Consider the following 26,328-nt stretch of genomic DNA (forward strand, 5'->3'; position numbering starts at 1 on the left):
ACAAGCAGTGCGACAGTGTGCACCTGGGATCCGAACCTGCGAATCCCGGGCTGCCAAAGTGGAGCGCGTGCACTTAACCGCTGCACCACCAGGCCAGCTCCAATCTAGACTCACTAGATGATAAAACCTGAATACCATTTATTCGTGGGATATATCTAATTCAAAAAGGGTTCATTCCAAAGTTGAGTGTCTTCTGCCAGAACCAAGACTGGAGAAAACTAAGGGGCCAGATGAGGAAAGTGTCATGAGACCTCTAATGTCTTTACACAACAATTGTAAGGGCCCAATTTTCCCAATGTGTGATTCACTTAGGGCAAGCAATTCTCATCAACTTCAAAGGGAGAGATGTGCGTCCACAGATCCGAGTTTGCAGTATCCATGGCTTACTCAGCAGGAATACATACTATAATTTATGGTACCAGGCTTCATTTCTTTAGTCCAAATCAACTCAGTTGGATTTTAAAGCTTTAGTTCTTGGAAATAATCAACCGTCCCTTAAAATCAAATCATCTTGTCTTTATTTCACATATCAATCCTGTTGATTACCTAGGATAAGCCATAGTTTGGGTTTATAGATTGATATGAAAGATGCATAATACAGAGCTGTATGCTATACAGTCCTACTATGCAACTTCATAGTATTAAATTACCAAAATTTATTCTGGAGGTAATTTTATACATAGCAAAAAGAGAGGCAGGAGATATAATTTCCCGTGTTTTCTGTTCAACAATTTTTTAAGAAATATAATTCTGTTTACAAGTACTGTTTTTCAGCTTTAATTTGATACTTTACTACCAGGTAAATTATCTTTTAATGTAATTACTTTTATAATTATGATCTTGAAAGTCTGCAAAGTGATTAAAGGGCATTTTCTAAGAAATAGATATCAGGATTTAAATTATGCAATTTTTCTGCTTACAGTTTTGGTGTTATCTAATTTATTATTATTATCATCATTATTATTATTACTATTATTAACTGGTTATGAAATGGCAAGTATTGAGGTAGACCTTTACAAATATCCAAGACTTTAGGTCTAAAATATTTTTAATCACAGATTTCAAAAGTTGACACAAGTATATCCTTGTTATCTTTTTTTTTAGCATTTATTAGTTTTGACTCACTCTAGCATGTTATACACATCAGCACCTGTGCCCATTTAGCAAAGAATTTCAGTACAAATCACTCTGAATTGAATAGACATCTCTAAGAAGCATTCCAATTGTTGCAATATTTTTAGAAACTGAAACAAGGAAACAAACAACTTCAGTAAAAGTGATTTAAATAACAAATAACATATCTTTATAAACAGCTTATCTCCTTGAGAACAAAGAATAAACAAGGAGACAAGGTTTTTTTTTTCCTTCCACTATTAAAGCAGATCACAATATGAATGGGTGAAGTGTCATGAATAATTGGAGAAAATCACAGAGTAATCTTCGACAAAAACATCTGATTTATTTAAATTGTCACTGTTTGTCTTATTAGAACCTTTATTTAACCTTGTTATCCACAATGCAGTATTCAAGCTAGTTTATCAAAAATATACCTCAAAACCAACCATATTTTGAAAATTTTGACTTTCTCAAATGCAAACCTCTCATGGCAGCTGTTTTACTTGGGACCTAATTAATTGACATTGCGTTAGACTGAAGTGCCTGTGAAAACCAACGTTTTGAATCTAAAACAACAGTAAATAAATCAAGGCTTTGAAACATTCAGTCAGTAGATTTTAGCTCAGGTTTCTGGTCAAGAGGATCATCAAACTTTCCACTACTAGATTCATCTGGATACAACATTCGTTCAACATCTTCTGCTCACAAACTTAGCCACACACCACCGGTCATTCCTAATCATGATGTTCAAGGCCTCATCCTATGATTTTCCAACCTCACTCTTTCTTTCTAGATAAGCCCATTTCCTTATTCACTCCTGCACAGAGTCTAAGTATTTCAGGGCTTACCATGTGTCTGCCACTGTTCTAAATGCTTTACAAATATTAACTCTTTCAAAGCTCATAACCACCCCATGAGGCAGGTACTATTATTACCCCCATTTTATTAAGAAATGGAGGAATAGACAGGCAAAGTAACTTTTCAAGGGTTACGCAGCTACTGAGGATTTTGATCATTTCCTCTACCAAGCCCTGATTAAATAGAATAGATTTGCTCACAGTATTGCCTTCAAGTCAGACACATTTATATAAAACATAAAATTCTAGCCAGGAGATATTTATAATACAAAAACATCATCAGATGGTAATATGTCAATCATGGTGATATTAGGCATAATGGGTAGGAGGGATTAGATAAAGCAAGGCAGTATAGAGATCTCTGCAGTCTAACATTAACCAAAACTAGGAGCTAGCAGGGGGGCGAAAGGTGGATGAGAAAGAAGAGAAAAAAGATGACTCATAGTTATAAGTCCAAGTGATTAGAAAAATGATAGTATTTACAGCAAAAAAGATGTAAATATTGGGGGTATTGCTTGAGGGTAAATGGGATCAGACTGATATTACACATGTTGAATTTGATGTAGTCAAAATGACAAGAAACAGAAATAGGATATGGTGCTTGTGTGAGTGTGTGGTATGATGGGTGGCAAACATTGTAGCGATATGCTCGTCCTCCAAGTTGAGGTAATTATAGGTTTGGGAGCATTAAACAGCTTAGTGAATCAAGCCTTGGTCCAGCAGGCCTGGTCAAACTGTCTACCAAAATCAATCCACAGGTTCTGGACAAATACGCCTCCTTTGAGGATGTATTCCCAAATGAGTGGTTAGAAGAACTGACTTCCTTTGCAAATACAATTAGGAATTGAACCAGGTATGCCTGGGAGTGTATGTCCTGGTGGCTAAGGCCTTTCACTAGAACACTGACACCAATCCACAGAGATTTGCCAGGACTTCCACCTCTCATTAGAAGTCATGGTGCTATTTGCATCCTGACCTCCTTCGGCCTGGCATCTCACAGACTTCCGGTCTGAGCAGTCCTCAATTGCTCAGTGTAGTACTTTCTTTAGGTCAAACCAAAGAAACAGAGGCAAATATTTCTCAAGTCCATTCACTTCTCTACATTCCCACCGCTACAATCTTAGTTCTGCTAGAGTGATCTTTCTAAACTAAAAATCAAATCAAATCACCCCCATTCAGTTGTTTCTTTTAGAATGTCTTTAGAGAATGTCCAGAACCATAAACCTGGACTGTAATGCCCTTCATGGCCTTGTCCCTCTGGCCTTAGTCCTTGTCATGTTTCCCTTTCATTCCAGTAGTACTGAACTACATGTAATTCCCCAGCTGTGCCAAGCTCCTTCTTTCCCCTGGGCCTCTGCATGCTTTTATCTCTATCTCTGGAATGCACCTCCCGCACACAGGCACAACCAAATCACAGGCACTTTGCCTGTCAAACACCAACTTCAAGTCTCAGTTTTGTTGTTGCTTCCTTCTGGAATTCTTCCCCTACTACCCTCAAGAGTATGTGGCTCTCATCACATTCTACGGACATGGCTTGTTTGTTCTTATGTCCCTATGACCAGACAAAGATCTTGGAAGCAAAAACTGTATCTATTTTACCACCCTTCCTCTTCTCTGTGCTCCCTCCTCCCCCAGTACCTAACACCGTGTCTGGTTTATTGTAGCTGCTCAGCACGTATTTGTCACATGAATGGCCAGAAGCGTCTAAGAGTCCTAAGGGGGACATATCTATTCAGCTAAAGAGACCACATGATGCCATTGGTTCTGGAATAGGACCCTCTCCCTGCCCCATCAATTAGTCAACATACCTGGCATTCTTGAAACGCCCTGGACCCTTGCTACTCAGAGTGGTCTGGGGACCAGCAACTTTGGCATTACCTGGAACTTGTTTAAAATGCAAAATCTCAGGCCTCACTCTAGAACTCCTGGATCAGAAGACACATTTCTCCAAGGTCCTTTAGGTGACTTGTATTATATATTGTATTATATGTATAATATGTTAATATTTGAGAAACACTGCTCTAGATAACGTTGGTGATTCTTTACTCAGAAAGTTGGTACTCCATTTCCCTGAGAGAAGAAATGCAAATGCCTGGTCCCCAGTGCTCCTGCAGCTGAGGACTTGTTTATTTTACCCTAATCCAGGGTTACACTGACCTTGCCTGTCCTTACATGTTTGAAATCAGTCACTCCACACATCAGCGGCCCTTCTATCTCACATCAGGGGCCCTTCTATCTCAAAAGGAATCCTGTGCCTATTTTTTTCACAAGTCAGCCTGTCAAACTAGAAACAGAATTGCTCACTGTCGTGGCTGCTTTTAACTCTTCCAGACATTGGATCCAACGTCATATATCAGAGGAGTTCCTCTTCTCCCAGGAAGGGGCCTTATATCCCTGGTGTCTGAGCAATCCTCAGCTGTTGGCTGGGAGCAGCCCATGGGAAATGTGGCCCCAGGGCAGATGCAGTAATGAATTACAGAGCACAGCAGCTGAGGCCATAGGTTAATTATGTTTCCTGAGGCTGGAGATCTGAGAGGCACATTCTTATGGCTACCACAAAGAGTAAGGAGAAAATATAGGAAAAAAGGAATAACTGATAGAGAAGAACTTGAAAAAAGCAAGAGAAGGTGGTGCTGATGTTGATACAGCCAGCTGGGCACTGCCTGATTTGCCAATATGGAAGAGGCAGTAAATCATAAAAAATACAACAAAATGTAGAATTGTGTGTGCTTTGGAAGAGATACTTTGCAAAGGCTCTCAGGGTGGGGAGTAAGACCCTCAAAGGGCACGCCTAAAACACAATAGATGGTCATCAACCGGCCTACTGTGAGAGAGAGTCAAGCTACCAGTAGGCTTCCTTTGCTGAGTGGGTCAGGCAAACAGGGCCTGGCTCACTCCAGCTCTTGCCTCCAGCAACACTTAGCGTCTTCTTTAAATAAAACTGTGAACAAATATACAAAGAAAATCAGTGCGTAGATGTGTTCACCTAAAGTATAAGCCTCCTGGAGACTCCAAACTCAGACTGTCCAGGGGGCAACCATGTGCTGACCTCTCCCTGAGTGTGGAAGCGGAGAAGGGAACCTTTGAGAGGACAGAGACGATCTGGTCTGCTACTAGAACAGATCAACAGCATCTCCAGAGCCTCTGATTCTTCAACACCAACTGCGTGTCCAATAATTCAGTTCAATTCTGACACTAACAACCTGGGATTAGCACAGATCTCACAGGTTAAGGACTCGTTTCCACAAGACTGCCTCCACTTCAGACACTAGCCACAACTGGGGTGCTATGTACTTCTGCCCTGCGACTACAAATTTGGGGGGGTTCTCATGACCCCCTCCCCCTCAGGTTTGATAATTTGACTCACAGGACTCAGAAAAACACTTTGCTTTTGTTTACCAGTTTATTATAAATGATGCAACTCAGGAACAGTCAAATAGAAGAGATATGTAGGGCAAGGTATGGGGAAGGGGTGTGTGGAGCTTCCAGACTCTCTTCTGCTTGCCACCTTCCTGGAGGTCAGGGGGTGTGGCTGAAAGTTCCCACCCTCTCTTCATGTATTTGGTCTTTCTGGTGACCAGCTCCCATCCTGAAGCTATCTAGGGGCCCCACCCTGAGTCACTGCATAAGCACAAACTCAGGTGTGGTCAAAAGGGGCTCATTAGGAATAACAAAAGACACTGCTAATACTCAGAAAATTGCAAGGGTTTAGGAGCTTGGTGCCAGGATCCACAGACAAAAACCAATATATTTTTTATTATACCACATACAGCCAGAGAAATATACAAGACTGAATGAGAAATACATTTCTCATGGAACTTCAAGTATAATAATACAACCATTTCAAATCAGTGAGTAAAAAGTAATTTTTAAAAAAATAGATTTCATAAATGGTGTTGGAACAACTAGTTAGTCAAATGGGGGAAAATTTTAGATCCAAACTTCTCTTATGCCAAAATAAATTCTAGATGGGTCACATATTTTTTAAAAACTATAAGTATACTAGAAAAAAACAAATGGATTTTGGGCCGGCCCCGTGGCTTAGCAGTTAAGTGCGCATGCTCCGCTACTGGCGACCTGGGTTCGGATCCCGGGCGCGCACCGACGCACCGCTTCTCTGGCCATGCTGAGGCCACGTCCCACATACAGCAACTAGAAGGATGTGCAACTATGACATACAACTATCTATTGGGGCTTTGGGGGAAAAAAAAAGGAGGAGGATTGGAAACAGATTTTAGCTCAGAGCCAGTCTTCCTCAGCAAAAAGGGGAGGATTGGCATGGATGTTAGCTCAGGGCTGATCTTCCTCACAAAATTTTTTTTTTTATTTATTTTTTTGTGAGGAAGATCAGCCCTGAGCTAACATCCATTGTCAATCTTCCCCTTTTTGCTGGGGAAGATTAGCCCTGAGCTAACATCTGTGCCCATCTTCCTCTATTTTGTATATGGGATGCTGCCACAGCATGGCTTGATGAGCGGTGCGTAGGTCTGCATCCAGGATCTGAACCCAGGAACCCCAGGCCACTGAAGGGGAGCGCATGAACTTAATCACTATGCCACTGTGTGGGCCCCTGAAATTTTTTTATAAGAGGAGGAAGGGCTTTCTAAGCATGCCTTGAAACTCAGAAGCCATAAAAGAAAAGACTGATAAATTAAATTACATAAATTACAAAACACATGGTAAAAACCATCAATGGCAAAATCAAAAGTTAAACTGAGGAATATATTTGCAATTTATACCACATAAAAGGCATATTCTTTAATATTTAATAAGCTCCAACACATCAAGAAAAAGAGCAACAGTCAATGGAAAAATGGGCAAAGGATTTAAACAAATAGGTCACACAAAAAAAGGAAATACAAATGGCTTGTAAACATATGAAAAGATGCTCAATTGTAAGGATTGAAATAAGGATATAATTTAGACTAGTAAAGATTGAAAAGTTTGATAACATTTGGTGCTGGTGAAGCTATGGACAAACAGACACTTCCATACACTGCTGAACAGGATGTAAACTGGTAAAACCTGACAGAAGGAGATTTTGCAATATCTCTTATACATGTATGTATCCTTCGGCCCAGTAATTCCATTTACAGGAATTTATCCTACAAATATAATCCCGTGTGTGTGATGGCAGCATATTCAAGGTTACTCATTGCAGCATTATAATAGTGAAAGTCTGAGACCACCATATATATTTGTCAGTAGGAGACAAGTTAAATTATAGCATATCATGTAATGGAATATTCTACTGCTACAGATGTGGAACAATTTTCAAGATATATTGTTAAGGGGCTGGCCCGGTTGCATAGCAGTTAAGTGCGTGCACTCTGCTGCTGCAGCCCTGGGTTCGCAGGTTCGGATCCCTGGCGCACACCAATACACTGCTTGTCAAGCCATGCTGTGGTGGCGACCCATATAAAGTAGAGGAAGATAGGCAGGGATGTTAGCTCAGGGCCAATCTTCCTCAGTAAAAAGAGGAGGATTGGTAATGGATGTTAGCTCAGGGCTCATCTTCTTCACACACAAAAAAGATACATTGTTAAGTGAAATAAGGTACAAAAGTGTGTGTATCCTGATGAATAAATGAAAAGCAATAAGATATATTGGAGTATATGAGGAAGCCATTTGGTTTAAAACTAATTTGGCCTGACCTTGTTTTTCTAAAAGCACCTGACGTGGCTTGTTGAGCACACATTGTACATCTGCTTTAACATTTACTCTGTCCCAAAGACAAGAATGATGCTGTTAAAGATAGGGATAACTTCCCCTCATGTCGGCATTTCTTTAAGGATAAGCATCTCTTCCTGGAAACTAAGGATTAATTACTGACCTGCTGTGCTCACCTTGTGACCACTGACTTGCTGACATCGACTTGCTGTCCCAGCTAAGCATCTCGTGACAGTAGTAAAAGAGATATTCCTGTCATATGTGATGTATGTTATTTATTCCAAGACAGTATATAACCACTCTGTACAACCCACTTCTTTGGTGTTCTTTCCTCCTTGGGGAAGGAAGGCCCTGGGCTATAGTCCTCAAACTTGGCTTTAATATACTCACCCCAATTTTCATTTATAGATTGATTATGGATTATCTGCATTGACATGTCCTTTGATAAAATTTCATAATTCAGGGGGCCGGCCCCATGGCCTAGTGGTTAAGTTTGGCATGCTCTGCTTCAGCAATCCAAGTTGTGTTCCTGGGCGCGGATCTACACTACTCGTCGGTAGCCATGTTATGGCAGCGACCCACATACAAAATAGAGGAAGATTGGCACAGATGTTAGCTCAGGGTGAATCTTCCTCAAGCAAAAGAAAAAAAAAGAGGAAGATTGGCAACAGACGTTAGCTCAGGGCTATTCTTCCTCAACAACAACAACAACAAAATTTATGATTTTGTTCCTATAAATCCTATGCCTTCCTTCCTAGTTTTTTTTTTCTTTTTGCTGAGGAAGATTCACCCCGAGCTAACATCTGCTTCTAATCTTCCTCTTTTGTGTGTGTATAAGCTGTCACCACAGCACAGCCATTTAACAGATGAGTGGTGTAGGTCCATGCCTGGGAACTGAACCTGGGCCGCTGAAGTAGAGCATGCTAAACTTAACCACTAGGGAACTGGGGCTGGCTCTGTTTTTTTCTTTTTTTTACTTTTGGTTGCTATTGTGAATAGGATATTTTTTCGATCTCTATTCTAACTAGACATTGCCTAGACAGGAAAGCTATAAATTAGGTTCATTACTTTCACTCAGCTGCTAAATTTTCTTAATTCTAGCAGCTTATCCTTTTTTGGATTTTTCTAGGAATACAATCATATATCCTGAAAAATAAAGATCATTTTTTTCCTGATGTTTATACTGGGGAGCTCTTCTTTAGCTGTATGACTGTGCTAAGTTGTTGTGCTGTAGCTGCTTCCCACTGCAGGCAATTGTTGCTGCTGCCCAAGTGGCCTCCAAGGAAGGTGAACATCCCATGATCGCTTCGTTCAGGTGTCACGGATGACAACACAATACAGTGCTGTCCTGGTCTCTTAGCTCTCATTCAAAGAGCTAAGAGTCTACTCTTATTCAAAGAGTCATCTATACTCATTTCTTGAACTCACTATTGTGATCATACCTGTCAAGTTCCCATTTAGTCTCTTGCAACAACAGACAGGCTCAGCAGGGAGTCCTGCCTGGGCATACTTATTCTGACATTACCTTTACTCTTTGAAAGAGATACTCAGAGAGGACTCAGTTATCCTGTCTCACATTATCCAGTTTTATTTTCTTTACAGCACCAATCATATTGGCAGGTATATTATTTATTGGTTTATGTTTCCCCAAGATAGACTATATACTAGACTATAAACTTGATGAGATCAGACAATTTCCACATCTTATTTACCCTTATCTCTCTAGTATCTAGAGTTGAGAATACTAGTAGGCCCTCAATAAATATTTGTTGAATCAATGAATGTTTTCTGGAAAATCATCTATAATCACATTTAACTAATTTCTTTATTCCAACTGTTCTTAGTGTTATTAGAAATGGTTGCTAATGATCTGGACAATTTTTCAGCTTAAGGGACAGACCAGATTATTTAAAGTGAATGGGTTTTCTGAAACAACATATTTAAAAACGCAGAGATAGTTGTGGGACTATAACATCAAGGGAGATGACTCTCCAGCCAGGGATAGAAATTTGTCCTTCTACCTCGAGGTTCCAAATCTGCATTTCTAGAACTACCATCTACTTAATTGTTTTGTCTTTTTTTCATTTCTTATAAAGGCTTATCTGAGTTTCACTTGAAATGCTGTAGAGGTACGTTTACCACTTCTTTTTTGTTGTTGTTTAAAATTTACCTGGACTTTGTGGGAAACCAAGTAAAAAAGCTGCAGGTGAAGGGGAGCAGAATACCCCGCCCAAAAATGTGCCACTTTGGCATGTGGATTGTTTTGAACAGAACGCAATCAAGACCCAGCAGATTCAAGAAAATCACCTTTCCCTTAATTACCTAAAAGAATTTAAATAGGGCACCTGGCCCAGGAAGAGAGCTATTACCAGAGATAACTTTTTATCTGAATTACCTATCTGTATGGCAGTGCAAGCATCTAATTACCAAACATCTGCTCTTCTTACAACCTGAATTACTGCCCTCGCCTTTGAAGCCCCAGGCCCCTGTCCCATTCCTTAGCTCAGGATGACATATAAGCCTCAATTGCTGGACTTGCCCTTGAGTCTCCTAGTCTTTGTGGGGCTCCCATACATAGTAATCAAATTTGTTTTTCTCCTGTTAATCTGCGTTATGTCAATTTGACAGCCAAAGAACCTAGAAGGAAACAAGGGAAAATTTTTCCTCCCCTATATAGGTCACTCAAACATAGTACGTTCAAGGCAGGTTTCAGCCTACCTACTATCCGTTATTTCGTTTTCTAGGGCCAACCAATCTCCAAAAAGGGTTTGACCTTAGTACTATGATCTCGCGAGTTTTTTTGTTTTTATTCCACTCTCCTACTTTACCGCCTTCAATTCATCAATCCACACACGCGTTTGGTAAAACTCTCATGATGATGTCAGAATCATCATTTGCGGCATTTGTTACTAGTTATCAAGAAAGGCATTTTCAGCGGTTCACGGTGACACGGCAGGTAGGCTGGCATAGAGTTAGCAGAGGCAGTTTTGTTTCCACCGCGGGCAAATCTCGAACATCTCGCTCCCTAACTTTTGTCCTCGCAGTTCCCAAAGCCGCAAAGACCGTTTCCGGACGCAGAAAGACAGGAAGCGCCAGCCCGGGACGCCTGGGACCGCAGGACCTCGGCCGGAGCCTGGCGGCGGTGCGCTCGCCCGGTGCATTGTGGGCGCTGTAGTCCGGCCGGAACCTGTTTGCGACTACAAATCCCGTGACCTCACTTCTCGCCCGCTTCTACTGCTCCGCCGCCTAGCCCGCAGTCCCCCTCCGCGGCCTCAGCTGGGCCTGCCCGGCCCGGGGCGCGGTGTTCCGGCGAGTCAGCTGTTTTTCCCCTGGGCACAAGAGGCGGAAGCCGGAGGGGCCCGGGGAGGAGCTTCGCGCGCGGGGTGAACGCCTGCCCTACGTGCTCGTTCGCCCCGCGACCGCTGCGCGCGAGCCGGGTGTCCCCGCGGCGGGCAGCAGCGGCGCGTCGGCGGAACGCGGAGGGAGCCGGCGGCGGCGGCGGCGGCAGCGAAATGGCGGAGACGGTGGCGGACACCCGGCGGCTGATCACCAAACCTCAGAACCTGAATGACGCCTACGGGCCGCCCAGCAACTTCCTCGAGATTGATGTGAGCAACCCGCAGACAGTGGGGGTCGGCCGGGGCCGCTTCACCACTTACGAAATCAGGGTCAAGGTGAGGCTGTCTTTCCCCCTACAGAGAGACCCCTCCCGCCGTCCCTCGTCGCCCCCAGCCGACCCAGGAGGGGAGCCCGTCAGGCGGCCACAGACGCCCAGGCCAGCAGCCCCCGCTGACTCGGTCGGGCAGCCCTGTCCACGGGTGGGGTCGTGGACCAGGGCCCCTCTTCATGTAGGGCTTGGATGGGGGCTGCAGAGGGAGCTGAGCCCAGCGCTGGCTCTTGTAGAAGGTGCTGGAAGAAGAGGGCGTGGGTTGAGCGCCGCTTGCCCCTCAAGCAGCTGATCTGGGGAATGACATTTGAGTTGGAAAGGAGTAGATCTTTCGAGAATACAGCCCTTCCTCGGGAAGGGAGCTAGGTGTGACTGAGAAACGGGGTTTGCGCGAAGTTGGAGCCTTCCCGGTTTTCTTTTCTTGGAGAGTTTTCCCAGAGGTGGCCAAGCCAAGCTGGTTGCTCCAGGCCCTTCTCCGGCTTCCAGACTAACCGAGGTTGTACACTCTTTTGAACAGAGCCAGATGAGAGTTTACAAAAGCCTGACAAACTTGGTAGGGCTGAGCCAGGCGAGAACCGTGATTGGAAATGATTGACCTTAGCTTTCAGGGCATCCTTCGTGCTCAGGGCTGAGACGTGGAGTGTCGCCTACCTCACAATCCAGAACGACAACTGCTTTAAGAAAAGTCTATACATTTAGGGATCTTACTCTCTTAATTTCGAGATTTGCACTTCAGTGAATGGAGGAATCAGCTGAAGTAGAAACACACCTATAATTTCGTAACTAGTATTTGTTGGCAATAAGTAATTCAGATTGATTTGAAAGATGCCAATTGAAAATCGTGCTTCACTTTCACTGTGTGGTTCGGGATTAAAGAACTTGCTCATGTATGGAAGTATCTTTAAAAGTTAATTACATAAAATGAATCCAGCTGTTAAACACGATAACCAATTACTTTATTAAAAATTAAGCATAGTAAGAATTCAGCTGTAGAGTAATCAAAATTTATATAACGAGTTACTGTTAATTACTGTTAACATTTAAGCGGTGTAATTTCTCACTAACTTTTTATGCTCTTTTTTTGTGTGTGGTAAAAGACAAAAAATACCATGTTAACCATTTTTAAGTGTGCAGTTCAGTAGTGTTAAGTACAGTCACATCGTTGCGAAACTTTTAAAAAATGATTTACTTATCATGTAGTTAATGTTCCTAAAAAAAATTTAATTATCATCAAACTTTAAGATAGGAAGCTAACAGTTTAATGTTACAGGCCACCCTTGTCTCCCTATGGATCTGTAAAATGTGAGCCATAAGCAGTCTTGTTATAGGGGAACTACAAAGTCCAGGCTCCAGTATACCTAGGGAAGTACATTATCACATAAGCCTAGTGAAAAAGTGAAGCTTTTTTTTTTTTAACTTTTTGGAATGGTTTTGGATTGTCTTAAATATATGGTAGATCGTTCACTGAAAAAGAACTTCCTCTTTTACCCTTATTCAGCAGCATATTTTCCTTTACTTCTTGTGCTAAAACAGAACTTGGTATTCCTGTTTCTGAACTTCCATAACTGGTACTTCCTGTCACACAACTGAAGCAGAATCTCCTGCCTACACTTCCTCCATTTAATAACTTTGTGTTTACCTTGCTGAGTGCATTGTATTAAATGGACTCTAGTATGATAATTTAATTATTTTTAAAATACATCTGATACTTTATTACCAGATAGCTGATGTGACACTTAAAAATAGTGTTTTTGGTATGACCATTTGCATTTTAAAGAAAATAACCCTTTTCAAGAGTGATTAATGACTTATGGAATTAACGAGGTATACACTTACGCTGGTTTGTATTGTATAAACCAGCTTGTTGTGTGTTAATGACTGTCATAGTCATAAATGAAGGTGCCCTCTAAGAAAATGTGAGTTTCTAATGCTTATGAAATGCCTTTGGGGTTTTTCTTAATATGTAATGTGTTGATTTAAAACTCAGGACACCATATAGTAAGATATTAGCTGTTATTTAAGCAGCATAATGATTTTTGAGAGTAATTACACTCTTATGTTAAGATAGAATGGCCAGTGAGTTGAATAGGTAAACCATTTTGTAATTTTATTTATTACTCCTTTTCTGTACTGTTGCTGCTCTCCCTGGCCCCTACTGCCTGCCTTTTGCTATTGAATTTACCATGTGGCAAACCATTTTATGTTCCAGAGTGTGGGCCCTTAAACTATCTTATAGTTACTCTCTAATTCTGGTCTTGAGAAAAATGTTCAATTTTATAGGATCTGATTGAAATTACTCTAATTCACAGAGTAATTTTATCTGGATGGTGGCACTTTAGAATGTAAGTTTCCCTATCTCCATTTATCTTTTGGTTTGAGGATAATGTTTAAGACTATTAGTATCACTTGATTAGTATCTCTGGGCTTTTGAAAATAATTGGTACACTGTTAATGTTTTTTAAAATTGTTCTAATGGGTGTGAGTACAGCAGAGAGACCATAAATGATTAAAGGTTTTGGAAAGCTCAGGGTCTAGAATTATTTTGGCATGTTAAAGAGAAGGCTAAAGGGGAAATTCAGTTACTGTTTTTAAGTTTGTGCTATAATGTAACTTTAATTTTCTGGAGACTTTGAATTAATTAAAATTTATTGTGCCTAGAGACAACTGTTTAAACAGGAGTGAAGTTAAGGATCTTTCTTGAGCTCTGAGTTCAAAGAATAGATTTTATCATTTATTAGCAGAGTAAGGTACAAAATCTAAGCCCCACTTGCCCTCTGTAAAATTGGAATGCTGATAATAGTACTTACCTCATAGAACTAAGTGAGGTCATGGATGTAGATCTCTTTAGCACAGTGACTGGTACCTAATAAGCCCTCAAAAGTTACCTCTTTCTAAATTCAGATATCTTCTAAATTAAAAGTTAGTGATCAACTAACTACATTTTCTGTGTTAATGTATAGTTGAGTTACTGAAATTGTTAGATTTTCTTATCAAGAAACCCACTTGGCATGGAGGAGTACTTTCATTGAGAAAAATGTGGTATAAGAAGAAGCCATCTTGTTTAGTACTTCACCAAGTAGGTTTTTTTTTTAATGTTTTAGTTTTTTATTATATTTTGTGATGCGATTCAGAACATGGTAAATTTCTCATTTAAGACCAAAAATATTGAATAGAATACTCCATATTTTGAGTTAGTATGTTTCCTAACTTCAGGTGTTCCCTAGGTGTACAACGTAATGATGTGCTGTAAGAAATGATTACCACAAAAGGTTTAGTTAACACCCGTTACCTCACAGAGTTACAAAAGTAGCCTTTTGAAGTTGAGGCATATTAAAACATAAAGCTGATTAGTAACATTTGCTAATAAATATTTTTACAAGAAAGGTGGTCAGCAAAAGTAGCATCTTGACAGTTTTAGCAATTCTAAATCTGTATTGGTGATTGTTCTCTGGGTGAGTCCTCTCATTTTAAATTAGGAATCATTAATACCCAGATTGGAAGCTGAGAAATAAATAATTCTTAGACTTATTTTTAGGACTTATAAGCATGTATTATTAAAGGGCCAAAATAATATTTTAAGGAATCAAAGCATTTTGGTGCCAAAGGACGTCTGCAGAGTCTATGTAGCTTTATCAATTGGCTGTGAGATGTTGTCTGATAGACATCTTTGCTGCCAGCTACGGCTGACTTCCAGGGTCTCCATCAAGGAAAGGCATGTTGCTAGCTTTGAAGATTCTGTTCTTATCTAACTCATCCCTTTAAGATGGGAGAGGGAGGCAGTGGCAATTAAAAAGTAGCCCTATTAAATTGGGTTATTAGGGATAGTTCTATGTTGTTCATTTTAACAGATTAGGGAACCAAGGCACAGAAGGTTGTCTCTCACCCACGGTAAATGATCTAGGTAGTGTCAGAGCCAGGGTTAGATTTGAAGTGTTCTGGTCCTGGGTCAGAATTGCTTCACAGTTACGGTTCATTTAATATAAAACAGTACGTTAAAACCTTTGTTATCTACAGCCTAGTGTTGGGGCACCCTCACGTGTTTTAACCTTTTAAAGGAAATCCCAGTCTTGGCACCCTTGAGATCTGGGAGTTGACTCTTCAGTAATCCACAGTAGGCAAGATGCGCCCAGGAAGAATAAACAGCCGAAAAGAGTGTGCTGTTCAATTTTGTGCTATGATGAGATGACCTGAAGAAAAAGAGTGGTGTTGATTGGCAGAGATGCTTTTAAAAGGCGAGCTTTTTTTCTGTGTATGTTAAAGCTGAAAAGTGAGGAGATTGATCACTTGAGTACGTGTTACATTGAAGGCACTGTGCTATATATATATTTTGATCTTTGAGGTAACTAAGCAGAGTAGATAATATTCCTGTTTTGCAGATGTAGAAGCTGAGGTCGCTGTTGATCCTCATCTCTTGTCCTTCCCTCATTCTTATTTTCTGCTCCAGTCCTACTAAACTAGTTGTATCTCCCGAATAAGCTGAGTTCTCGTGTAACCAGGCCTTTGCACACACTTCCTCCTCTGTTAACAAGTCTCAGCGGCTGCATCTGGCCACCATTACTTGTCCTGCAGGGCTCAGCCTTACTGTCACCATTTTAGAGATTTTGCTGATCCCTGGAATCTGGACTAGATTTCCTTCTTGTGTGCCCTTGTAGCTCTATTAGGATTAAGATTGTTTGCTGGTCTTCAGCTTCCTTTAGTTCCTGTATTTTCCCCTATAAGCTCTTAGCGGATGGGGAAACCTGGCACTCTGCTTGGCACATAGTGGACACTTGTGAATAAATGAAGTTTAGGAAGGTTAAGTAACTTGCCTTAGTCACAGCTATCAAGTGGCAAAACTGGGATTTGAATCTAGATTTTCTGACCTTCAGAGCCTATACTTTTTCTTCCACCCTCACTGAACATTTAGATCACCTGGGGAGCTTTTGAAGCTGTTGAGATTCTCTTTTTATTGGATTGGGGTGGGATTTGGGAAGTGGTAGTTTAAAAAGCACCCCAGCAAGGGCGCTTTACTGATCTGCAGCAAAGATTATTTCTGGTTGCACCATGCTCTCTGTCTCTGAGAAATGACAGGCAGCAGAGAAGTATGAGAAAAATATATGGAGCCACAATGGGTAGCCTTGATGAGATTTAAAAAAGGACAAATTCTAAAATAAATAAGACAAAAAAATTAGCAAATCCTGACAGTAGAGAGGAAAATCAGTGACATTTGCCAAAGATAGAAAACTGTTTTTGGAGGGGAGGCAATTTAGATACTAGCTGAAAGCATGCCAACCTGTGCTATACAGCCTGGCTTTTGGGGAAGAAGGGGAGGCATTGACCTTATTCAACCAAGGCAGGTCTTTTTGCCCCCTGTCTTGCACCATCCATGTCTATTCCCCTGTGTAATAAAGTAAGCCAGAAGTCAACAAAAGGCAAAATATATATCCATTTAAGAAAGAAATATTTATATTTTATTATTTTTATATTTATTTCCACTCTGCACCTTTAAAGTGTAAATTCTCAAAGTGCTTAACTTTTAGTTATCTTGGTGATTCCATGTAATAGAGATTTTCCTCTCCTCACCTTCATAATCTTGCTTACCAAAAAAAAAAGTACTGAATTGTTATTTTTAGATACTTTGACATTTTCTACCATATTATGCTGCTTCCATGTAAGCAGAGCCAGCAGTTTTTTGAACATCAGATAAGAAAGATGGTGTCCAAGAAAAGCAATACTATATTCTTGGTACTACTGTTTACTGATTTCTTAGTTAAATGACTTAAAGCTTTCAACCAAAGTTCTACTTCTTTAAAGAAATATTTAACTTAGAACCTAGGAATTTGGACATGGTAGTAAAACGTGACATTTGCTTGCCGGAAAAGTTGTATCAGTTAGGATACAGTTTGGGCTGTTCTTACAGAGACATCAAAACTAGAGAGTTTATTTTTTTTTCATGTGAAGAAGTCTCAAGGGGGGCCGGCCAGTGGCGCAAGTGGTTAAGTGCGCGCGCTCTGCTGCGGCAGCCCGGGGTTCCCCGGTTCGGATCCTGGACGCACACCGATGCACCGCTTGTCAGGCCATGCTGTGGCGGCGTCCCGTATAAAGTAGAGGAAGATGGGCATGGATGTTAGCCCAGGGCCAGTCTTCCTCAGCAAAAAGGAGAGGAGGATTGGCAGATGTTAGCTCAGGGCCAGTCTTCCTCTCACACACACACACACACACAAAGAAGTCTCAGGGGCAGTCCAGGGCTCGTGTTGTGGCGTGACTGTCAGCTCCCAACATCACCTCCACATTCTAGCCAAGGGGAAGGCATATTCCTGCCCCATTGCCCCATGTAGCTACCAGGGAAGGTGGGAAGTTTAGTTTAGCTGGGCAGCCATGTGAGGAAAGGAAGAACAGACACCGTGCTTTGCTTTGCCACAGTAGCAAATAAGTGATTGTGATCGGCCCTCCTAGGTTGTGACTTTAGCAACATTCTGATCATCTCTCTTGATTCTTTTCCTTTTTTGCTGATGCTTGAAATTTCAAAGTTTAGAGAAAGTTGTTTTGATTTGTAAGAAATAAAATTGGGCTCTCATTAGTTTTGATAATCTTAAAAGTGAATGAGTTTGATTCCTTCCTGAGAATTAGTTCTGATGAGTAGAGAAAGGAGGCAAGTGTGAAGACATGGCATATCTGATAGGGGCGTGCCGTGATTCTTGAGGTTGGGTTAGAGGTACTGAAAATAGATGATTAACATTTTTTTTTTGCCTTCAATGGTTGTTTAAAACTGTAGGCATTTTTACTTAGGGCCAGCGTTTTAGTTGATGACATAGAATGATGGAGTATATAATTTGAGCCACCAAAATAAGTGCGATCAGTGTCCCTTACTAGAAAATCATGGGAAGAGTAAAAATAATTTTTATAAAATTACTTTTGTGTAATAACATTAGAATGGTCACTTTCTAATTCTTTGCTCTCTCTATTTTGATATATCACTGATGTAGTGTCTCTGTTTGCTGGACTTTCCTAAAATTATTTCCACACCTGCCACTATAGCTTGTTTGCATTCTTTTTTTAATCCATTCCTGCCCTTGTGGGATGAGCTTCTCTGTTCTATAGTAAGTTTGGGAATTTTATAGAGGAACAAAGGAGTTTCAAAGCTCCTCTCCTTGTGTCTGGCTCTCAGTATCTCACTCCTCTTTTGCCTTGACATTATTGGTTATCTTCATGTGGAAACAAAAGTAGATAAAATCTTGTTGCCTAGGCATACATCTGTGTATCACCAGGTCTTGTTTAAATTTACACCCAAAGATTCCCCTGTATTATATAACTGAGAACATTCTTAAGACATTAATAGATCTAGAGCAAGGATCAGCAAGCCGTGGGCTTCCCTGTTTTTGTAAAGTCTTATTGGAACACAGTACACCTGTTTGTTTACTTATTATTTATGACCACTTTTGCACTAAAAGGGCAGAGTTGAGTAGTTGCAACAGCCTAAACTATTTACTGTCTTGCCCTTTGAGAAAAAGTTTGCCAATTCCTGGTCTAGAGTTTATGTAGCATTTGAAATAATAGAAATCAAAAGTGCTTGGAGAATCTTCATTTCAAAACATGGGACTGTGAAAAAAATATTCGACTTCGGATGCCAGTAGTAAATGATTGAGGAAATGGTAGTTAAATATAACACTGCTAGTTAGGTTTTTTTCCTTACACGTTCATCAAATCCCAATAGAATCTTAAAGCATAGCCCTGTTGCTGGGTGCTGAATGAAATATTACATGCCATTCTTTCCTTCTAAAGGCCCAGTTTTCACAGAGACAAAATCTAACTTTATGAGTTACTAGATTACATCTAGTATTCGTATTAAGGCCACCCACAAAGATTTTCGACTTGTAAAGCTTATTTTCTCACTTGAAGCGTTTTATAAACTTGTTTGAATGAAAGAGAGAAAGTTGGTGCTGATAAAGCTAATAGGCAGCTGGTTCATGGTGGTTTAGGGTCAGTCAATAAACCAGTGGCAAAACTGATGATACCTGACAAAACTAACTGTAGTCACTTCTAGCCAGGATCATGGTTTAGATATTTTATAGCCCAGAATTAGTTTCTTATACCATATCACCATGTAATGTTTTGTGTTCTCACATGTTAACCCTCTACATAAGATGGCAGTATGCCATTATTAAATGATTTTTAATCTTTAAATTGGTATTGCCACATATTGCCACCTATTGATATGGGTAAGGTTAATGTCTGGGTTTTAGAAAGGGGTTAAGTTCAAAATTGAGAAACTGATATTAGTTCTCAAAATGGGACAATATAGTAAATTGATAGAATTCTTATCTTAGTTTAAAAGGGCAGATGATGTTGATATACTTAAGTTGATATACTAAGTTATGCCCTGGGACCCCTTGTTACTGTCTGGCTCAAACATCTCTCTCTACCTCTTTACTCTATTGTTGGTTTTAAGTATGTCTTGGGCACCTGCTATGTCTCAGGCAGTATGGTAGACACTTGCTCCTGTGTTTTCTTTGATATAGTTTTAGTTATCTGACTGCCTCTTCTTAGAAACTGTAATGGCTCTTATTTCCAGTTAGATCATAAATATAGACCAGTTGATCATTCTTACTTAACAATAGTCATTTCCTGTTTCAGCCTGATTGTACTTTGTGATATAGCCGAGAAAGTCTACTTGCTGTTCTCCTCCCAAACGTAACCCTAATGACCTTCGTTTATTCCTGTTGCCAAAAGTTCTTCCAAATATATGTACATAGTATAGGCTAGTCTTCCCACTAACCAATATTGTATCAGTTAGCTGTGTATAACAAACCCTCCCAAAATTTAATGACTTAAAATGGTGATTTATTTCCCACCATTCTGTGGGTTGGCTGGGCAGCTTCTCTGCTGGTTTTTGCCTGTGCTCATTTATGTAGCTGTTTTTAGCTGGAGAGTTGGCATGTCTGGCATTTGATAAGATGTCTGGCTGTTCTCTGGGATGGCTCATTCTCTTCCACATGGCCCCTCATTCTCCAGTAGGCTAGACTGACTTCCTTATGTGGCAGTCTTAGAATAGCATTCCAAGAGGATGAAGATAGAAGTAGCAAGATCTCTTGAGTTTTAGGCTCTGAAACTTGCTTGTCACTTCTGCCACATTCTCTTGGTCAAAGCAAGTCATAAGGCTAGTTCAAATTCGAAGGTAGGGAAATAGACTCCACCTCTTGGATGGAAGGACCTTCAAAGAATTTGGCAGCATTTGTCTACCATGCATTACTCATTAGTTAGAAATCTCCAAATGCCATAGTTGGTAGTGGCATCTGTGACTTGGGTGACTGTGATAGACAGAATAGTGACTCCCCAAAGATAACTACTTCCCAATACCTAGAACCTGTGAATGTTATCTTATATGGCAAATGTGACTTTCATTGTCAAATGTAAAGATGTTATTAAGTTAAGGCTCCTGAGATGGAAAGATTGTCCTGGATTATCTGGATGGAGCTAGTGTAATCACAAGGGTCCTTATAAGTGAAACAGGCGGGAGAGTCAGTCATGGAAGGAGGTGTGACAATGGAAGCAGAGGTCACAGTGATGCAGTTGCTGACTTTGAAGATGGAAGAAAGGACCAGGAGCCAAAGAATGCAGGCAGCCTCTAGAAGCTAGAAAAGACAAGGAAATAAATTCTCCCCTACATCCTCTAGAAGAAATGCAGTCCTGATGACACTTTATGTCAGCCTAGTGAGACCCATTTAGGACTTCTAACCTCCTAAACTGTAAGATAATAAATTTGTGTTGTTTTAAGCTACTAAGTTTGTGGTAATTTGTTACAGCAGCAATAGGAAACTAATAAGAATGACCATGCCCTCATCCTAAAGGTCCTTTCCAACAGAAGGAGACAGTAGTCTAGACTCACTCCAAGGGAACGGGAGTCAGTAGGGACTGAGGCTCAGCCTGACTCTGAGCCTTGGTCGTAGGCCACAGCCTTATCTTTCTTCTTCCCTCTGAGAATCTAGCACCATTGGCTCTCATCACCCCTCTCTTTCTAGTCCGCCAAGATGTTTTACCAAGGGTGTAGAAAAATATTTTCTCTGGAAAAAGTTGAATGTCTTACTTAAGTTAATAGGCTGTAGAGGATTATTTTTCCAAACTAAAGAGAAAATTACTAAAAGACTAAGTCACTTTGGCTATCCAAGTATAGGTCACAGTTAACAATGCTAAATGACCAGTGTGCTTTTTAAAAAGACTGAGTATAAGAGAAGGAACCACATAATCTTTAGTACAGTACAGTTATTTATCCTTGCTGTTGTGATCTGGTGCCTTTCTAGGAGAGAGGGCTAACTTCTGAGACTAGACAAGTATAAAATTATGAGTAGTAGGTGGTGAATACTTTAGGTTATTGGCTCTTGATTAAAAAAATAAATAAATAAATAAAATTTGACTTAGAGAAGGTTTCATACTTTATTGTCAAGGTCTTTGACCCTCCATAATTCCGAGCAAGGTCTTGAAAGCAAGAGTATCTTCTTCCGTTCACTGCACACGTGAGGAGAAAAGTGTACTTTGACTTTTGCAACTTGTGAGTCTGGGTGTCAGAGTCCAAAATATGTTTAAGTATTTCAGGCAATAAATGTATAACTGCACAATTTCTTCTAATGTCACATGATTTTTTTGTTTCTATTTTGAGCAGAAACCTGCACCTTAATTTCAGGTAGTCATTTCAACTGAGCAAGAACAATCTGTTTTTTAAAACATCCACATCCATTGTGACAGGATAGATTTTAAAAGATTATAAAGTATATAAAAAATACATATCAAACATGTAGGGCACCCAGAGCTTCTATATGAAGCAAGTTCAAGAATGTCAAAGCTTAGGGAGCATTGTGGAAGAATGATTATAATTATATAGAATCTGATAAAACATTCATAAAATTAAGAAAAGCTTTATGGGTTGAAGTAGGCCATCAGTTACAAATATAGTTCAGTGGATTATTTAGAAGAAATATATTCTTTGATCTGCTTTTATTTAGAACTTTTGATCTGCCTTTATCTAAAACTACTTAATACAGTACCCATTAGCCATGTGGGACTATATGAATTAACGTGTTAGCGCCAAACTACCAGACATCTGTCCAGTTTCCTTGAAATTGAACTGGACTTGTTTGACTTGTCTTTAGTTGCTTATAAGTGATATTGGCCTCAAATATACAGGATGGCTCATATGTGAAGGGATCACTGTACACAGGGCTTTTTCTCCTGAGTTTCTTTGACCTTTTTGCTCCATCTCACTGTGTTTCTGGTCAGTGGTCACTCACAGTCTGGTCACTGTTACCCCTGTGCCAAGCTCCAGGTGTGCACTGACTTTACATATGCCCCATTCTCAACTGATTAAGACAGAGAAAATTTCGTAATCCCAACAAACAAAGGCTAGAGACTTATTTTCTTGATAGGATCTTTTTATTACTTTAGGAAATTGAGCATAAGTTTATAAACTGTAGTTTACTTACACTATAGCTTAACTGAAAGTGAGATAATAGTAAAAGGTGCCTTTCAGAGTGCATAGTATCTTACTCTTTTCTCTTCAGTCATGTCCAGGTTGGATGTGAAATCTATGTGGTCCCAGATAGATTTCAGTTATATCTGCATTCAGGTCTGTTGAGAGCCCCAGGCCTTCCCAAAATATTTAGCTCAGGGGCCCTGAAGTAATTTCCTGTTCTGCAACAAATTTGGGTCTCATAGGTCTTGCTGTGGCCGGTGGAAGAAGAAGTGCTTCCTGAATTCCCTTCCTGCAACACTTCCTCAAGAGTTCTTAAGTTCTCATGTAAGCAAACAAAAGACAACTCACAGTGGATATTAAATTTAGATTTTAAAGCACGCATTAATATATTTTTTTCATAAACACCATAAGTTGGTGAGGAGTCAGGGTTGGCCGTCTTGAACAAGCTGCAAAGCAAAAACACCTTCAGTTGTAGCTTCATTGAAATGCCCTAGAGAACTTCGTTTTTTTAACTTCCTAATTTAAATTTTTGGTTTTGAACAAGTCACCTTGTTACAAAGATTGTTTCAATTGTTGCAACACTTTCTTTGCCAATTTTTGATGGCTTGTGGTTCTGATTAGTGTTTGTCCTAGTTTCACCTGACTTTATTGAAAGTATCATGTGGTTTCAGAGACATCTTGGCAGTTTTTTGATATCAGTATTGGTAGAAATTCTATATTCTATGCCAGAATCTGCAGAGAAATTTTGTTCTTTTAATTCGTAGTTGCTGTTATTTATTACTATTAATTCCTACACTTGCCCTGACATTACATCTTGTTTCTCTCATTCTGCATCAGTCCCTGTATAGGGCTTGCTACTCCTACCCCACCAACAGAATACCTGACCCATATTTCATTTTCTTGTTGGGTTTCGACTGATAGGTTTATCATATTGCTCAAATTTCCCTCTCAAGGAAGCTAGACTTCTCTCCCAATTGATCTAAGCATCTGGGGCCATCTTTCCTTACCCAGTGATGGTGGAAAAGGAGATAGAGTTGAGTATTATGTGTGTGGTGGGGAGGGGAGGTTGTGGCAGAGAAGCAAAACTATTATTGAGTATTTATTTGACATGGACTTTCATTCTTTTAGAAGCTCCACCAAGTATTTGTTCAGGGGATACTGTTTAACATAGTTTAAGAACACTTAAATTATGGACACGAATTCATATCCCAGTTTTGCCCTATCTAATAATTGAGTGCCCGGGGGCAATTAACCCCTCTGAACCTATTGTCCATCCTAAAGATGAGAGTGTTAGTATCTTTCTCAGAGTTATATGAGAATTAAATGATGTGTACTATGGACTGGAAATACTCTCTCTTTTATTTAATATTAGCTGCTGCTATTATTATTGTCTGAGAGTTGACTCTAGCTTTTTATTGCACTATCAAAAGAGAGAAGTGCTGACTTCAGTAAATGATAAATTTTCTGACTCATATTCCCAGATCTACATTGTTTTCCCCCAAGCTCTCTGATGTGTCATTGGAATGTGCTTAAGGAAAGGTCAAAACTTTTCGGAGTTTCTTATATTCTTATAAAATGTATTATTTTAAACATGGAAGTTCTAGCAGTGGATGGTAGTGATGGTTGCGCAACAGTGTGAATGTGCTTAATGCCACAGAACAATGTACACTTAGAAACGTACACTCTGTACGCTTAAAATGGCAACTTTTATTTTGTGTTTTACCAGAGTAAAAAAACATGGAAACAGAAATAATGGGGGAGGAGCAGTTTAAGTTTTTATACTCTTTCCTTTCAAGTTACCAAAGCAGGGAAGGAAAGCAGTTCTTTATGACCTTTTGCCAAGAATCTCAGTCCTTACCCTTCTTATCTTGTCTTAAAGTTTTATTCTATCTGATATTAATATAGCCACTCCAGCTTTCTTATGCTTATTTGTAGGCTGTATTATTTTCCAACTTTTCACTTGTAACCTGTTTTTGTTTTTGAATTTTAAGTGTCTCTCTTGTAGACAAGATATAATGGGATCTTGTTTTTAATCCAGTCTGACAATCTTTGCCTTTTGATTGGAGTGTTTAATCCATTATGTTTAATGAAATTATTGGTATACTGGATTTATGTATGCCTTTTGTGTGTGTGTGTGTGTGTGTGTGTGTGTGAGGAAGACTGGCTCTCAGCTAACATCCATTGCCAATCCTCCTCTTTTTGCTGAGGGAGATTAACCCTGAGCTAACACCCGTGCCCATCTTCCTCCATTTTGTATGTGGGATGCCACCACAGCATGGCTTGATGAGTGGTGCGTAGGTCGGCACCCGGAATCCAAACCTGCAAAGCCTGGGCTGCTGAAGCGGAACGCACGAACTTAACCACTACACCACTGGGCCGGCGGCTGTTTATGCCATTTTGATACTTATTTTCTGTATGTCTCATATTTTGTTTCTCTGTTCCTCTTTTACTGATTTTTGTGTTAAATAGATATTTTCTAGTGTACCATTTTAATTCCTGAGACCTTTTTTACTTCTTTAAAATTATTATTAATGTTTGATCTAGGAATTACAATATGCCTCAGCTTTTCACAGTGTACTTAAGATTAATACTAACGTAATTCTAGTAAAATACAGAAACTTTGCTCCAATATACCTCCATTTCCTCTCCCTTCCTTTGTGCTATTATTGTCATGTGTATTACATCTTTATATGTTATAAGGGCAACAATATAGTTTTATAATTGTTTTATGCAATTGTCTTTTTAATCAGCTAAGAGAAGAAAAGAGAAAAATATATTTATACTGTCTTATATATGGACCTATGTAATTACCTTTACTGCTGCTCTTCATTTCTTCATGTGGATCTCAGTTACCATCTGATGTGATTTCTTTTCAGCCTGAAAGACTTTCTTTAGTATTTCTTGTAAGGCAGATCTGCTTACTCTGAATTCTTGCAGTCATTGTTCATCTAGGAATGTCTTATTTAATCTTTATTTTTAAAGGATAGTTCTGCTGGATATATTAGTTTTCTATTGCTGTATTAAAAATTATCATAAGTGTAATACCTTAAAATATTACCTCACCAGTTTCTGTAAGTCAGAAGTCTGAGCATGGCTTAGCTGGACCCTTTGCTCAGGTCTCACAAGGCCTACATCAAGGGGTTGGCCAGGGTTGTAGTCTCTTCTGAGGCTTGGGATTCTTTCCAGGCTCAAATGATTGTTGGCAGAATTTATTTTCTTGTAACTATAGAACTTATAGTGGCCTTTGTCTTCAAGGCCAGTGGGAAAAGCTCTTTGATCTCAGGAGAACTAAAACCCTCTTTTAAGGGGCTCACTTGATTTACGTCAGGCCTACCCCAAAAAATCTCCCATTTGATGAACTCAAAGTCAAGCTGATGAGGGACTTTAATTCCACCTGCAAAACCCCTTCACCTTTGCCATATTATGTAATATAATCGTGGAAGTGCCATCCATTATATTCATAGGCCTCACCCACACTCACAGGGATGTGTGTACACCAGGGGGTGGGAATTTTAGGGGCTATGTCAGAATTCTGTCTACCACACTGGATATAGAATTTTTTGTTGTTGTGTTTT

The 26,328-nt window shown here is 39.9% G+C and overlaps 1 protein-coding gene across 2 annotated transcripts in view; it reads left to right on the forward strand.

Annotated features, from left to right (window-relative positions):
• Positions 1 to 10,904: 10,904 nt before the first annotated feature.
• SNX3 (sorting nexin 3) overlaps positions 10,905 to 26,328 on the forward strand; it is a 41,326-nt gene continuing 25,902 nt past the window's right edge. Inside the window, exon 1 of one of the 2 annotated variants that reach the window (XM_058566513.1) lies at positions 10,905 to 11,317. In XM_058566513.1, coding sequence (XP_058422496.1) covers positions 11,156 to 11,317 — 162 coding nt within the window. In that variant the 5' untranslated portion in view covers positions 10,905 to 11,155. The remainder of the gene's footprint in view (positions 11,318 to 26,328) is intronic. The other variant, XM_058566512.1, reaches the window with a different exon arrangement.

The sequence above is a fragment of the Diceros bicornis genome, chromosome 23 (assembly GCF_020826845.1).
Source record: "Diceros bicornis minor isolate mBicDic1 chromosome 23, mDicBic1.mat.cur, whole genome shotgun sequence".
Taxonomy (NCBI): Eukaryota; Metazoa; Chordata; class Mammalia; order Perissodactyla; family Rhinocerotidae; genus Diceros; species Diceros bicornis.